At 37.7% G+C, this 13,215-nt stretch overlaps 1 protein-coding gene across 1 annotated transcript in view; it reads right to left on the bottom strand.

Annotated features, from left to right (window-relative positions):
* Positions 1 to 341: 341 nt before the first annotated feature.
* GPI (glucose-6-phosphate isomerase) overlaps positions 342 to 13,215 on the bottom strand; it is an 18,517-nt gene continuing 5,643 nt past the window's right edge. Inside the window, exons 5-18 of the mRNA XM_010006229.1 lie at positions 12,343 to 12,426; positions 12,112 to 12,258; positions 10,298 to 10,369; positions 9,259 to 9,303; positions 8,403 to 8,456; positions 7,410 to 7,470; positions 5,717 to 5,760; positions 5,340 to 5,492; positions 4,862 to 4,991; positions 4,431 to 4,507; positions 3,132 to 3,260; positions 2,555 to 2,630; positions 2,409 to 2,475; positions 342 to 785 (exon numbers count right to left, since the gene is read on the bottom strand). Of these exons, the coding sequence (XP_010004531.1) occupies positions 662 to 785; positions 2,409 to 2,475; positions 2,555 to 2,630; positions 3,132 to 3,260; positions 4,431 to 4,507; positions 4,862 to 4,991; positions 5,340 to 5,492; positions 5,717 to 5,760; positions 7,410 to 7,470; positions 8,403 to 8,456; positions 9,259 to 9,303; positions 10,298 to 10,369; positions 12,112 to 12,258; positions 12,343 to 12,426 (1,263 nt within the window). The 3' untranslated portion in view covers positions 342 to 661. The remainder of the gene's footprint in view (positions 786 to 2,408; positions 2,476 to 2,554; positions 2,631 to 3,131; positions 3,261 to 4,430; positions 4,508 to 4,861; positions 4,992 to 5,339; positions 5,493 to 5,716; positions 5,761 to 7,409; positions 7,471 to 8,402; positions 8,457 to 9,258; positions 9,304 to 10,297; positions 10,370 to 12,111; positions 12,259 to 12,342; positions 12,427 to 13,215) is intronic.

Raw genomic sequence — 13,215 nt, 5'->3', positions numbered from 1 at the left:
CTGTGAAAAATTTAGGTATCACTGCAGGAATCTTGCTTTTGAGTTAGCTGTCCACACAGGGTTTCCACAGCTCATGGAGAAATCAGATCTTTTACCAAACATTAGTAAACTTCCCTTTTCACAGCAGCATTAAAAATAACTTGTATCTTGCTCAAATGCATCAAACCATACAATCTGAACAATCTACAACTCTAGAGTGGATTCTTTGACCACATTCTGGTTTCCAGCTTATGACAGAACCAGTCCAAGAAGACAGAAGTTTGTTTACTTGGCTTCAGAGGATCTTAGTCAGTGAGGCAAGTGTTACCAGGTCTGCACATTAATGATACATTGAAGAAGTCTTACTCATCCATCATACCTTTTATTTTCTAGTATCACTATGTGATCATCTTTAAGGAAGGTGAGGGATAAGAACTGAGGAACATACCAGCTGCACTTCACAGATTAACAGCCACAAAAATGGAAAGCAACTACACACAATCTCTGGATTTCACAGAACTAGTTTTCCTTTATAACACTTGACACAACAAGATAAACTGCACCAAGTGAAGAAGCTACATCTGTAAAGTGCTGTTTTGGTTAGACGTGGCTAAAAAAGCACAACTATGATAGACTTGGGGATTTGGTGGTTGGATTGTTGATGTTTTCCACATCTTTCGTTTTAGGCTCTGTGTTTTTTGATGAAATTGATGAGCCCATTTGTTGAGCTGTCATGAGATGTCACTGGAGCATTTGACTCAAGTTCAGGTTCAATTTTCTTGGCAAGTTGTTTTCCAAGTTCAACTCTGCATTTATAAAAGCAGGAAAAGAAAAACATTAGTGGTAACAACTTACAGTATCTACTCTAAGCCATTGACATTAAAAATGTGCTAGTGACAAGTAATCTGACAGTGAACTCTATGATGAATGTTTGTCCCTTCACAAGTTACTAACAAAGTTATTATTTAACTCCATGACATTCATTAACAGCTGGAGTTCTCACAGCTCCTTAGCTGAACAGACAGCTTCATATTACAGGATGTCTCTACAAAGTCTTAGAATCACAGAATGGTTTGTGTTGGAAGGGAACTTAAAGTTCATCTAGTTCCAATATCTGTCATGTGCAGGGACACTCTCCACTAGGCCAGGTTAGTCAAAGCTTTTGTTTTAAGTTAAGCCGAGTCTTTTCCCCTTCAGTACTCATCTGTGTTACACAGCCTGCCTCAATGCAGAATGCATTCAGTTTGCTACTGATCAGTTAAACATGACATCACTCAGAAGACAAGACAATAAACAACAGCCAATTTGCAGGCCTGGAAGCCTTCCCCAACACTATAGCATGCTATCCAAGCATCACAGCCACCAAGACCCCAGGATATTTCAACAGCTGCAAGAAACTAGGCCAGTTTTATGGTATCCCCACATTCCATAATTTTGGATGCCATTCTAGATTTTGATGCATTGCAGAAAAAGCTCTACTTACTCCTGTCCCACTCTTGATAGACATAACCTTCTATTAAACAGTCTTAAATTTTCAGTTTCTACTACAGTATTTTAGTTGAAGCTGTGCTTTGTTCATTCAATTTAGTTGAATCTGTGCTGTGGTTGCAAAGATCTAAGAACACATACTAGGAAAGACCTGTCCTTCAGCCTAAGGAAAGAGCTTAGTGTAAACTGCTATTCTAGGCCAGTAAATCAAACTTTCTCTTCCAAATAACCCCTCACAGCATAGGCAGGTTTAATCTGAAAAATCTTCCTGATTTCCTAATCCCTCTTTCTCCTACAGAAGGCTCCAGTGTGTCGTGCAGTTATTACTACAGATTAAAAAAATATCTGATTAGCTCCTGATTAAGTCTACACATTTTTTAAAGTGACAGACTCATCATAAAGCTGCTGTTTCCCACTTGGAGCTCTACCATGAACTTTGGTCAGAGGCGCAGCCTTGCATTAGACCTAGGGCTCCTATATACGAAGATACCTGCCAAGAATGTTCTTCTATTTCCAGTATAGGAAAATTAAGGGGTACTCATGCTTTTGCTTAACAGATGCCAAACCATCTGCTAGATGTTTACAGAAGTAAAATATTTTTTCTTCTATAGGGTAAATTAATTTCCTTTTCCAATTCTCAGAACATTTGTTCTGCCTGCTTGACTGTTTTACTCATTACTGCCTCTTTTTTGTATTCATAGTATTTTTTTAAATCAACCCAAACAAAGGTCCTTAGCTAGAATTATATCTAAAAAGTCATTATGTATGTCTAAACAAGGATACATGGCGACTTATCCCCATAAAAATCTATATTTTACATCTATCCTGTAATCATTTGCTCCAAGAATAACAATTTGGGTTTTTTTAATTGCCTTTTATCTAAGTCATGACATATTAAGGAACACCACAGTCAGTAAGTATACAGGAAACAGAAGACTTACCCCCACTGGTCATAACTGTTAATATCCCAGACGACTCCTTGAACAAATATCTTGTGCTCATACATGGCTATAAGCAGAAAGAGATTTATCAATAAACTTGATCAAAAAGTCTTAAGTATTCACCAATGAGAGTTTTATTTCCTTACCAATGATGGCTCCCAGAGTGAATGGGTTGAGTTTTGTAAACACAATAGAATTGGTTGGTCGATTTCCTTCAAAGACCTTTCAAGACAAGAGTTACATTGTTAGCTAGCATGTTGCAAAGTCATATATAGCAGTTGCAGTTTATATTTTCCTTATGGCCCACATTAGATTATTTGTACTAGCAGCATATATGAAATCCTGAAAGCTTTGATGGATAGCAACTTCAACTACAAAACTGTAATTTTCATATTTTATTACAAACACAAAGGCAAAATATTATCTTCAAGCACCATTATTGACTACTGTGGGCTAGAGTAGGAAGTAAAACACAAGTAAATATTCCAGGGCCAGTGATGAGATAGCTCATCTTCTCTGAAATGCCTCAAAAGCCTTCCACCAGATCAGCATGCTTTGCAAGTGTCATTCACACACCACTCCACTTGACAACCTGTAACAATTCTCATGCTGTCCAAACAGCCACTGGAGGGCACTGCCCCATTAGCAAACTCCATTGAGCAGCAGATGCCCTCACCACCACACTAACTAGATGAAAACTGTTAAGTGCCAAAGCCTGGTTACCTTATGGGGAAGAAGCTTCTCCAGAGCATCCCCACTCAGTCCTGCTGCTTGAAGTTCCTTACGAGCTTCATCAGCAGTCTTTCCTTTCATCAAAGCCTCAGTCTGAGCAAGAAAGTTGGCCAAAAGGATCTAGCAGGTAGAAATAAAAACATCATCTCAAGGTACTGTTTTCTTAGCTGGCATAGTGATGCCTACTGCTTGAATCTAGACCTAGTCTGGAGTTACAACTCTAACACAGGAGCCTTGATTACTATTTTAATCATGCAAGTATCCAAAAGACAACCAGGACTGTTTTGCAGAATCCTGCCCCTGCTGAAAATGACAGCAAGCCTCCCAGTGAGAACAAAGGAGGCAGGATTTCACACCCCCTTTCACCCATTATAGTCTATACTTTTATCCCATGCTACACCATATGCAAAGATTAGTCAAAGGTAACCAACTAAAATGTACTTACTCTATATGAAAGAAAATGCCCATAGCACACCATACCAATACAGTAGAAGTTTTTAGCTTCCTATTCTGTGCCTAATGTTAGATTGCAAATTCATGTGTGGTTTTGTCCTACCTGTTACACTGAACATAAACTCTTACAGTTAAATGAAACCTTTTCTCCTCTTCTTTTGCAAAGTCATCTTCTAAAACTTCCACTTGTACTTGGTGTTACTTGACAAAAAACCTACTATTACAAAATTTAAACAGCACTTGTAATCTGAAAACACAAGACTGAAATTTAGTTCAGAAATATGCTTTTTCTGAAGTATGCAGTAAGTAGTAGATCTGGACACCTTTCCAACTATGGAACTGAAAACTATTAGACCTGACTCACTGAAAATCTTTTGTTGGATGACACAGTAAACTACAAAAAATTGGCCTGTTTAAAAAATGTCTGTGTGTGGAAGGCTACCACCCTAGCTGTGATCCTATACATACTAAATTTTGTCCTAGACTTCAAGACTTGCAACAGCATCACTGAGGAAGTCTTCATCAGTTCTAAGAATTTGCTTCTTCATACTCTGCAAGAATCACACTCTTTACAATTCCTCTTTACAGCCTCAGGAGGCCAACAGACCACACCACTGACCTGCCTCAAAAAGTGTGGCTGCAATTACTTCAAGAACAAAAATACCACTGCATTACATACATGAAATATAATATGTAATCATACTTCGGATATTTTCCAACCTGTTGTTCACACAGTGTTTATAGTTTCCAAAAGAGTTCTAAAAATCTCTCACTGTGATACTGAGTAGGCTTCAGTGCCTTCAGTCACAGCAATTGTCCTGACAAAGAGCTTCTTACCTTGTGATGCAAGCCATTTCTGACAGGATGCTGGGTCTGGACTGGGATCAGAAAGTCACAGGGAATCATGCGAGTTCCTGTAAGAAAAGCCATGCTAATCACTCTGCAACAGAAAAGCCTTAGAAAATCTTCATCTCTCACCACATTTCCAAAATTACTGGAAGACTCAGACACTTGAAAAAGCTTTTCAAAAAAGCTTTTTTTATTAACAGCAGTGAGAAGTGACAATACAGCTCAGTAGTTTCAGCCTTAGATGACACTTCTTACTGTAGAATTAAAACCTGCATCTTGTACCCATTAAGAGCACCACAGCCATGTGATGGTAGAAGAGAGCTTAGTCTCTAAACCAGTGATAATTCTGCAGACTCTTTGCTGGTTTTAGCTAAGCAGAATTTATTTCCAAAACAAGGTATTGAGTATTTTCAGTTTACCTTGATGAATGAGCTGGTAAAAAGCATGCTGCCCATTGGTGCCAGGCTCTCCCCACACAATAGGGCCAGTATTGTAGTCCACACGAGAGCCTTTCTTGGTAATGTATTTGCCATTAGATTCCATATCACCCTAGAAGAACAGAAGGGCACTATCACCTTTTTTTCAGAACCACACAGTATCAGCATAAGTTTCCATTCATACTTCAACTGTAAGTGTTGTTTTTATGGAAGTTTCCTAAGTACCAGGGATATACCTGCTTAGTTTCTGGACACTAAGATACTGGAATTCTGAGAAGTCTGCAAGTTAACTGAGCAAATTGGCCGATCTCAATCTTGACACCAGTCTCTTTAGGCCCTTGATTACATGAGTTTAAGTGATTGTAATTTTAAACTAGAAACATGCATTCAGGTTCTGGAGCCAGGACAGAAGCACGTGTGCCTATCTGTCTCCAAAATCTTGCCTCTGCCTGAGCCTTACCTGCTGGAAGTAGGCAGCAAAGCGGTGCATGTACTGGTCATAGGGCAAGAGGGCATGGGTTTCACATCCATAGCAGTTTATATACCAGACCCCTAGCATGGCCAACAGAACAGGCATGTTCTTCTCCAGTGGGGCAGTGTGGAAGTGATTATCCTATGTGACACAAAGGAAAATAATTTAACTCTTAATAAAGCAATTATCATCCCTCCCAACTCTTAAATTGTTCTTATTGTTGATTTAATCTAGGAAGAGCTTCCCATGCAGAGCCATTTTAGAAGCACTGAGAAGATATGGGGAGCTGAACTTAAAACTGCCTCTAGTTATCTTACTAAGAACTCTTAAGAGGAATAAGTCTGAAACAGACATCCCACACTCACCATCCAGTGGGCTCCTGCAAGGAGGTTCTCAAAGTTGTCAAAACCTAACAATGGAAAAAGTCAGTTTGCACTTACTATTACAACTCAAATTTTACTTTTTCTTGTACAGACAACCATAACAGTTGAGATTCCTTGTATACAGCAAAGCTTCCAACTCCTAATTGACTTCAAATTTGCACTTTGACTTCTGAAATTTGCATCCCATAAGCCAACATATTCAGTTATGATTAAAACCTGGACTTCAAAGCAAGTCAACTTCATTAAATATATTTCAAAAACCTTTGCCTAAAATCCCCATTCAGAAGAAAGACCAACTGGGAGAAAAGCAAAAGCATTTAAACCAGGTTCTGTATTAAAAGCTAGTTTTCAGCAAGTTTAAATACTTAATCACTTCAGTCACAATAGGAGAGACAGCCCAATATAGCAGGGAAACGCCAGTACAGCAGGGAATTCTGTGCTGGTCTGAGGAGAAACAACTGTAATAAGGTCTTCTCAAAGACAAAAGCTTCCCCGTTCTCCTAATTTACATTATTTTTCTTTGCTCTCTCATTAGGGTATTTCAAACACCATTCATTTTCACTAATGAGTAGTTTAACTAATACTATCATTTCCTGTAAAGTCAGAAATCCCAATTCTTGTATGGAAAAAAATGGAGGTGAAGTGTTTGGAAGTTGAAGCAGCAGCTCTAACTATGGCCAGACTTCAGCTTTGCAAAGTGAAGGATGGAAGAGAAAGCAGTGCAGTTAGACTGGCACATCAGCAGCCATCACCAAATCTGTCTGACAGCTGGGATTAACACTTCATTCCAGACAAAACAGTAAGTGCCTGACTGGTTTATTTTGCTGTTCACATAGCTTTTTCTACACATGAAAACTACACTTCATATAATTCCAAAAACAGCAAAAGCAATGCTTTTCTAACCTCTGTCTAAGGAGTTCTAGCTTTTATTTAGAAAAATAAATTACACTATTGTTTCTAACTCTCTGGAAGAAGTGATGAGGAAAATTCCACACCAGGAAATGGCAGTTCCTAGAGCTCCTTCACATTCACTGTGTACTTCCCACCTGCATTTGGTATCTGCATCAGAAATGTCAATGCTAGCTACCACATAACAATACAAGTAGGTGGGGATCAATTTAGAGGGTCTATGTTTGCTCCACAATCAACTGTAGACAGAAACAGCATTCCTGTATCATCAGACCCTATAGCCTAAAACAAGTACTAGGGGCAAAAGGATGTTATGGGAGAAGTAATGAGCAGTGCTAAGTAGAGCTCCTGTGTTGCACTACAGACAAAGCATTTTGATGCTTAGTGTGTATGTACTTAGAAAAACTAAATACCCTCCTTGAATAGTTCAGAACAGCAGCTTCAAGTTCTAGTTTCCAACACTGACATGGTTTTACATAAACCTGGCACTTCTGGCAAGGCAAGTGGCTAAGGAGATGCAATTTGACTATTTGTATCTAAGTAAGGGTGATTTCCAAAACAGTGTTTACAGTACTAAAATCTCAACATTTCCATTGCATTACAGATTGTTTTTAGCACAAACATCCAACCACTCAGAGTAAGCTGGGCAAAATATTTGCCCCAAATCTGATCCACAATCCACTTGCTATCATTAATGCATTCCATAAGGATACTGCTGAAGCAAACAGACTAGTCCTTGGCCTTGTTACATCCTAGGAATACGTACCAATGTGGAGCGCAATGGAGAGACCAATGGCAGACCAGAGAGAGTAGCGGCCACCAACCCACTGAAAACAAGAGATTGGTTTAGACAGTGAAAGTGCAAGGCTTTAAAACTCAACCTTATTCAAACTATAAGGAAACAGCAGCATGTCTTAAGGCTAATTTTAGCAAAATCAACCTCCTTTCTGACTACAATTCACTACACACTAAATGGCACTATAGAACCTGCACCTTACAGTAGTCCTCTATTGAATCCTTAAGTACACATTTTGAGACTCTAAGGTTACCATGTCTGATTTCATAACATCTGTTGAAGCAGATCCCTGCATTATTCCAGTTCACTTCCAAATATTAAATTTGCATATTGTATTAACTGCTTTCCTAATATCACTCCTCTGTAGATAAAGCCTGCTTCTACAAGATTATGACATTATCTAGAGAAAGGTAATGCTCTAGATCATTTTGAAACAGCAGCTTTAAAGTCTAGTTTTTCAGACAGTGAGACATGAGCCAAGCTGTATTTGATTAACTAAAAGGGCCAAGACTAAGGGCAGTATACTTAAAATATGCATCTGCTACAAAATATCAAATCAGGTTCCCCTTTCTGATGTTTGACCTTTACAAGGCCTGGATTATATACAGTAGAACCCACCAGTCAAATGTCACAGCTTATAATAACTACTTACACAGATAAATAAGCCAAGACTTTATCTCCTGTTACCCAACAGCTGATGAGACAGTGAAGAACATACAAGGCTCCTCTTGAGATCTTTGACTGCAGTATTTTAACAGAAGAGTCAAGAGACAAGACTGTTTTGCTTGCCTGACATTCCCAATTTGCTGTTAGTTGCAAGTTTTCAGATGTTTCAGAACAGAGAATATGACTGCTAAATTTAGGTGTTTTACCACTTTCCTGACATCTAGTTAGAATAATCTAACTTGCTTCAGAAAATGCTAACAGTTAACATCTATTATACAACATTAGACATTTACTTACATCCCAGAACTCAAACATGTTCTCTGGATCAATTCCGAAGTCTTTGACTTTAGGCTAGAATAAGAAAAGCATGTAAGAACACTACAAGCAAGATCAGCAGTCCTGAAAAGCTTTATGTCTAGCAAAAAAAATGCAAAAGTTGGGTAGTTATTTAATACACAACTCCCAGGCACATCCCTCTATTTTAAAAATACATAGCATCCAACAGAAAAATAACTTAATTACTAAAGGTAACTCACTATTCAGTAGTCTCAAATAAAATCCATTACATGCACTCATTTTTCTGATTAATCTAAGTGGCAATCTAGGTAAAAGTTGGACTGACATTCAGTTTACATTTAACAGCAGCGTAGTGGAAGAAAGGACCAATACCTGAAAGCCCCTCAATTATTGCAGTCTTCTAATTGCTATTGGTCCTTCTATTTCATACTTTTGCATGAAATACAACATCAGGGCACATTATGCTCATCATACGCTACAGATTATTCACAAAAAATATCTGCATCACTTAGCACTTACTTAAGGAGTCTAGAAGAATAATACTTGTGCATTCACACACACTTAAGCAATTACAGGTAATGCTAATAACAGGGCAGTAATTTCAAGAAATCTTGATTTCAGATTTAAGGCTTTAATAGAAAACACACAAACGTATATTGAAAGTAAAATCTTGTTCAGTTCATTACTCTAGAGGTGTTTTAGTTATTTTTCAGTAGAAGAAAATATACTTTTGAGAGGAAAGCTAACTATTGGCATTCCAGTAATGGTGTCTTAAAAGACAGGTTTCCTTACTAGATTTTAAAATAAGGCCATGTTAAAGGTACACAGAAAAAATAAAACATTTTTTAATACTTACACCATTGGTAGACAAGGCAACAAAATGCTTGGCCACAGCTGAAGCCTTAATAAAAATAAACACTGTTAGATCTAGAATGCTAATTATGTTTACTTCTGATCATAAATCTGATCTGCTACCATTTACACTTAAATGAAATACTATTGACATTTTTATGTTATCAACTTGAAATCATCTCATGCACTTTCAGTGTGGGATTTGGCAGCATATCTGTCTGAAGGTATCATTCTGATATTCTCCCCATGGATGTGGAAGCAGTCACCACTTGGAGCAGCCATTACTTCCTTATAGAATGTTACCTGTTAGGAACATCACTAACACCACTTCAGAGCAGATGGAGTTTGCTGTACACACACTACCCTTCCAGCTAGGGTAAAAAGATTAAGACAACTGGAATTACTGATAAATTTCAAGCTCCAGATTTAGACTTTGGTCTCTCAGTAAGTGTTCTGGTGAATAAAAATGAACTGTCTGAAACAGTGCAACCAAGAATCTCAAAGCCCAGGTTTCAAAAAGGTTAAAGACTATCTTAACTATCTGAGCAGGCAGATCTGATTATCTGAGCAGGCAGAAGCAGGTGTGCTTTTTTCTTTTAAAGGCTAGAAATAGGAAAGAATGAGCCAAATACAAGGTTTCTATTCATAGCATAGCCATCTGCCATAGAAATGTCAGTATATCACTACAACCCTAGCTTCATTTCTAGTTTTTCGTAATTTGCCAAGAATTGGAAGCTAATGCCACATAGACACCATATTCTTGGATTATTGTACCAGTGGTTCCACCAAACTATTACTACCTCTAAGGCAAATGCTACAGTCCATTACTTAACAGGAAGTATTTGGGGGAAAAATGGAAGACACCTATATATAAAGAAAAAAAAAACAGTAGTTTTATCACTTCAGTTGGACATAACAGCCTGTTTGTAACCATGAAGCACTGAAACATTATATGTAGAATATTTACTGAGCTATACAGCAGCACAGTTTGGGCAGCACACAAACTGAAGCTGTTGCATTCTGTTACATAACCTTAGACTTACATCTTTAGCAGCATGCAAGAACCACTCTTTAGCCGTTTCTGCGTTGGTGATGGTTTCTTGGGTGGTGAAAGTCTGCACATCAGAAAACAGGGAAGTATGTAAAACACGATACAGAACTGAGAAGCATTCTGGCTGCTAAACTATCCTACATTCCAGATAATCAGAGCAGAGTGATTCTAGATGTTCATAAGAGACAGCTACTGTCAAGCTTCAGAAAAAAAAAGCTTACCACTCCAGGAAACACTGGTGTTGCTGGATTTACCTACGTAGTTCAAAACTCACATATATCTGGAACTAAGGAAACTGTTCGCTATTTCCTACTTTCTCTCCCAATCTGTTATGTAAAACCTCGAGATAAAGAATTTCTACCTCAGTCTTTCACTAAATATGAAGTGCTGCCCTTCAACTAAAAAGGAACCAATTCAGCATTAAAACAGGGCAACCTAGCTGGACTGTCCTCTTGTTCTTCAATTCCTGCTTTTTCATGTAGGAACATCCATTTCTGCTAAGACTCTTGCCATGACTTGGTTTTGCTGATTCAAAGAAATTTTCCTGCTTCGTGAAGTGTGCACAGAAGTTCAGTCATGCAGTTTTGCAAGCATCTACAACCATTCTGATTTACCCAACCATCAAAATTTAGCTTTAAGGGTGAACACTAGATTCAACATACTCTCATCCATCTCCAGAAATATTTAATTAAGAAACACAAGCCTGTTATGGAAAATGAAAAAAAAAAATACCATTCATCCTCTTCCAAATATATCCAATTATCTAACTACAGTTTGGCAAACAGAAATTGAAGTGCTACTCCTTCAGTCTGGCAGTCTTTTCTAAGCCTTTGAACCACGATCTTTGAACTCATTTATTCGAAGTATTACTTTGTGAAGTTTGCTTATTGTTCCATAAGTTGTTGCTCAGCTGCTGTTCTGCCAAGATAAGATAATGAGCACCACCACAGAGCATGGCCAGCATTACACATGCCCATTTGTTGCAGATTTTGTAGAAAAAGGTTCTACTGCACTTTACAGATGAAGATGACTCAAGTTATATAACTATGAAGTTTGTCTTCGTCAGTTTCCCCTGCCAAGACAGAATCATTCCTCAAAGGAATATGGCAGCTAGCAATTACATTTACAGAATAAGTTAATAACACAGCAAGACTTAACATAAAGGCAGCTATTAAAGTCTGTATTCAGAAAAAACTACTATCTCAGAAACTACCAGCGGACTAACTTTACCTCTTCTTAAGCAAAGAAGCTTTGCATTTATAGTGCTCAAGGAACTGAACATTTAAGTTATTTAGGTGGAGACATTTGGTTGCTACCCTAAATCAGAATAAAGATTCTCAAACGACATACTATTCATTAATGGAAAATATTAATGCAAAAAATCCAAGCATTTGATAAGTAACATAGGGCTTAAGATAAAGGACCAAAAGTAACCTTAAATATAAGTTAAGGAATGAAGACAATAAGATCTTAAATTTCAAAGAAATAACCACATAGGATCCTACATTCCACCCACAGAGAAGTACAGTAAAATAATTTCATTAATAAAGCTCGAGTTTGTGTTAACAGAGAACTACACCTTAGACAACATGAAATTGCTCATGTGTCTTGCTTAAGTCATTTTCCACACTTAATTCCTGGATCCTTAAGTATTTCAGTAGCAACACAAGCTTGTACTGCAAGTTTTGGACTAATCACAACAGGCCTTTTCAAAAATAATCGACACTGGTCTATATCTTGCTGTGGGCATGTCTCTAGCTGAATCCTTCACAGTTAGTCACACCTCAGTGCTTGTATGAGACATACCTTTGATGCAATGATGAAGAGAGTAGTGTCTGGCTTCAGCTCAGCAAGGGTTTTGGCTATATGTGTACCATCAATGTTGGATACAAACCAAACACGAGGGCCTCCCTTGGAATATGGTTTCAGGGCTTCAGTTACCATCAGAGGGCCCTGGACAGAAACAATTAGATTTTTCATTTCAAGCATGTAGAAACACAAAAAGATGTGGAAGATGTAAACAACTTGGGAGCTTACCAAGTCAGAGCCACCAATTCCAATATTGACCACATCAGTGATTGCCTTTCCAGTGTAGCCTTTCCATTCACCACCACGGACCCTCTGTGGAAAAAACCAACAAATACTGCCATTACTATTTTATACTTACACCAAAGTTAGTAATTCTAGCACTGGGAAGAGGATGTGTTTTCAAGTATTGTCATAGGAAGTCTCCAAAGACAACTTTCAAACTTCTAGACTTCAAAGTCTACACTCAAACCACTAGACAACTACGATTAACTAGACAACTGGTTATGTCTAAATGATAACTGAAGTGTTAGAAGTCTAATGCAAATACTTAAAATCAAACTGCCAGATGAAACTTTCCTCCTGTGTGGGCTGCTACAGAATTAACAAGAGAATGTTGGCAAGGCAAAAGAAATCTAGCTAAATATGAAGAACGTGGGCATTCATTTGCAACAACTGTTTGAATCTGAAGGGGTTATTTAAGTGTCTTTTAATTAGAATCAACTTTGCTAACTAAACTGGAAGACATGTATATAGTAATAAAACCATGGAGATAGATTATTATTATTATTGGCAAACCAAACATTCTAAAAGCTTTTCTATTGCATATGTTTTGCATTAAGATTGATTTCTGGGCTTCACCTTAACAGCAGGTTGTATAGGTTTCTGCTCTGTTCTTGCTCTCAACAGTTATTGACAGAAGTGCAATCATTAATACCAAAACACTGCATTGAATTTTGTTTCTTAAGTACCATCTACGTATTAAACTTTCTTCAATCACAAAAGGAGTATTTGTATTATCATGTATGCTTCTACATACATTCTTCAACTCTAATGCAATTTTTCAACAATAAATCACCTGGATGTGCTGATAGTTACTCTTTC

This window comes from Chaetura pelagica, unplaced genomic scaffold (genome assembly GCF_000747805.2).
Source record: "Chaetura pelagica isolate M959 unplaced genomic scaffold, ChaPel_1.0 scaffold139, whole genome shotgun sequence".
Lineage (NCBI taxonomy): Eukaryota > Metazoa > Chordata > Aves > Apodiformes > Apodidae > Chaetura > Chaetura pelagica.
Note: the sequence above shows the minus strand (reverse complement) of the source record. Positions and strands in the feature narration are given on the sequence as shown.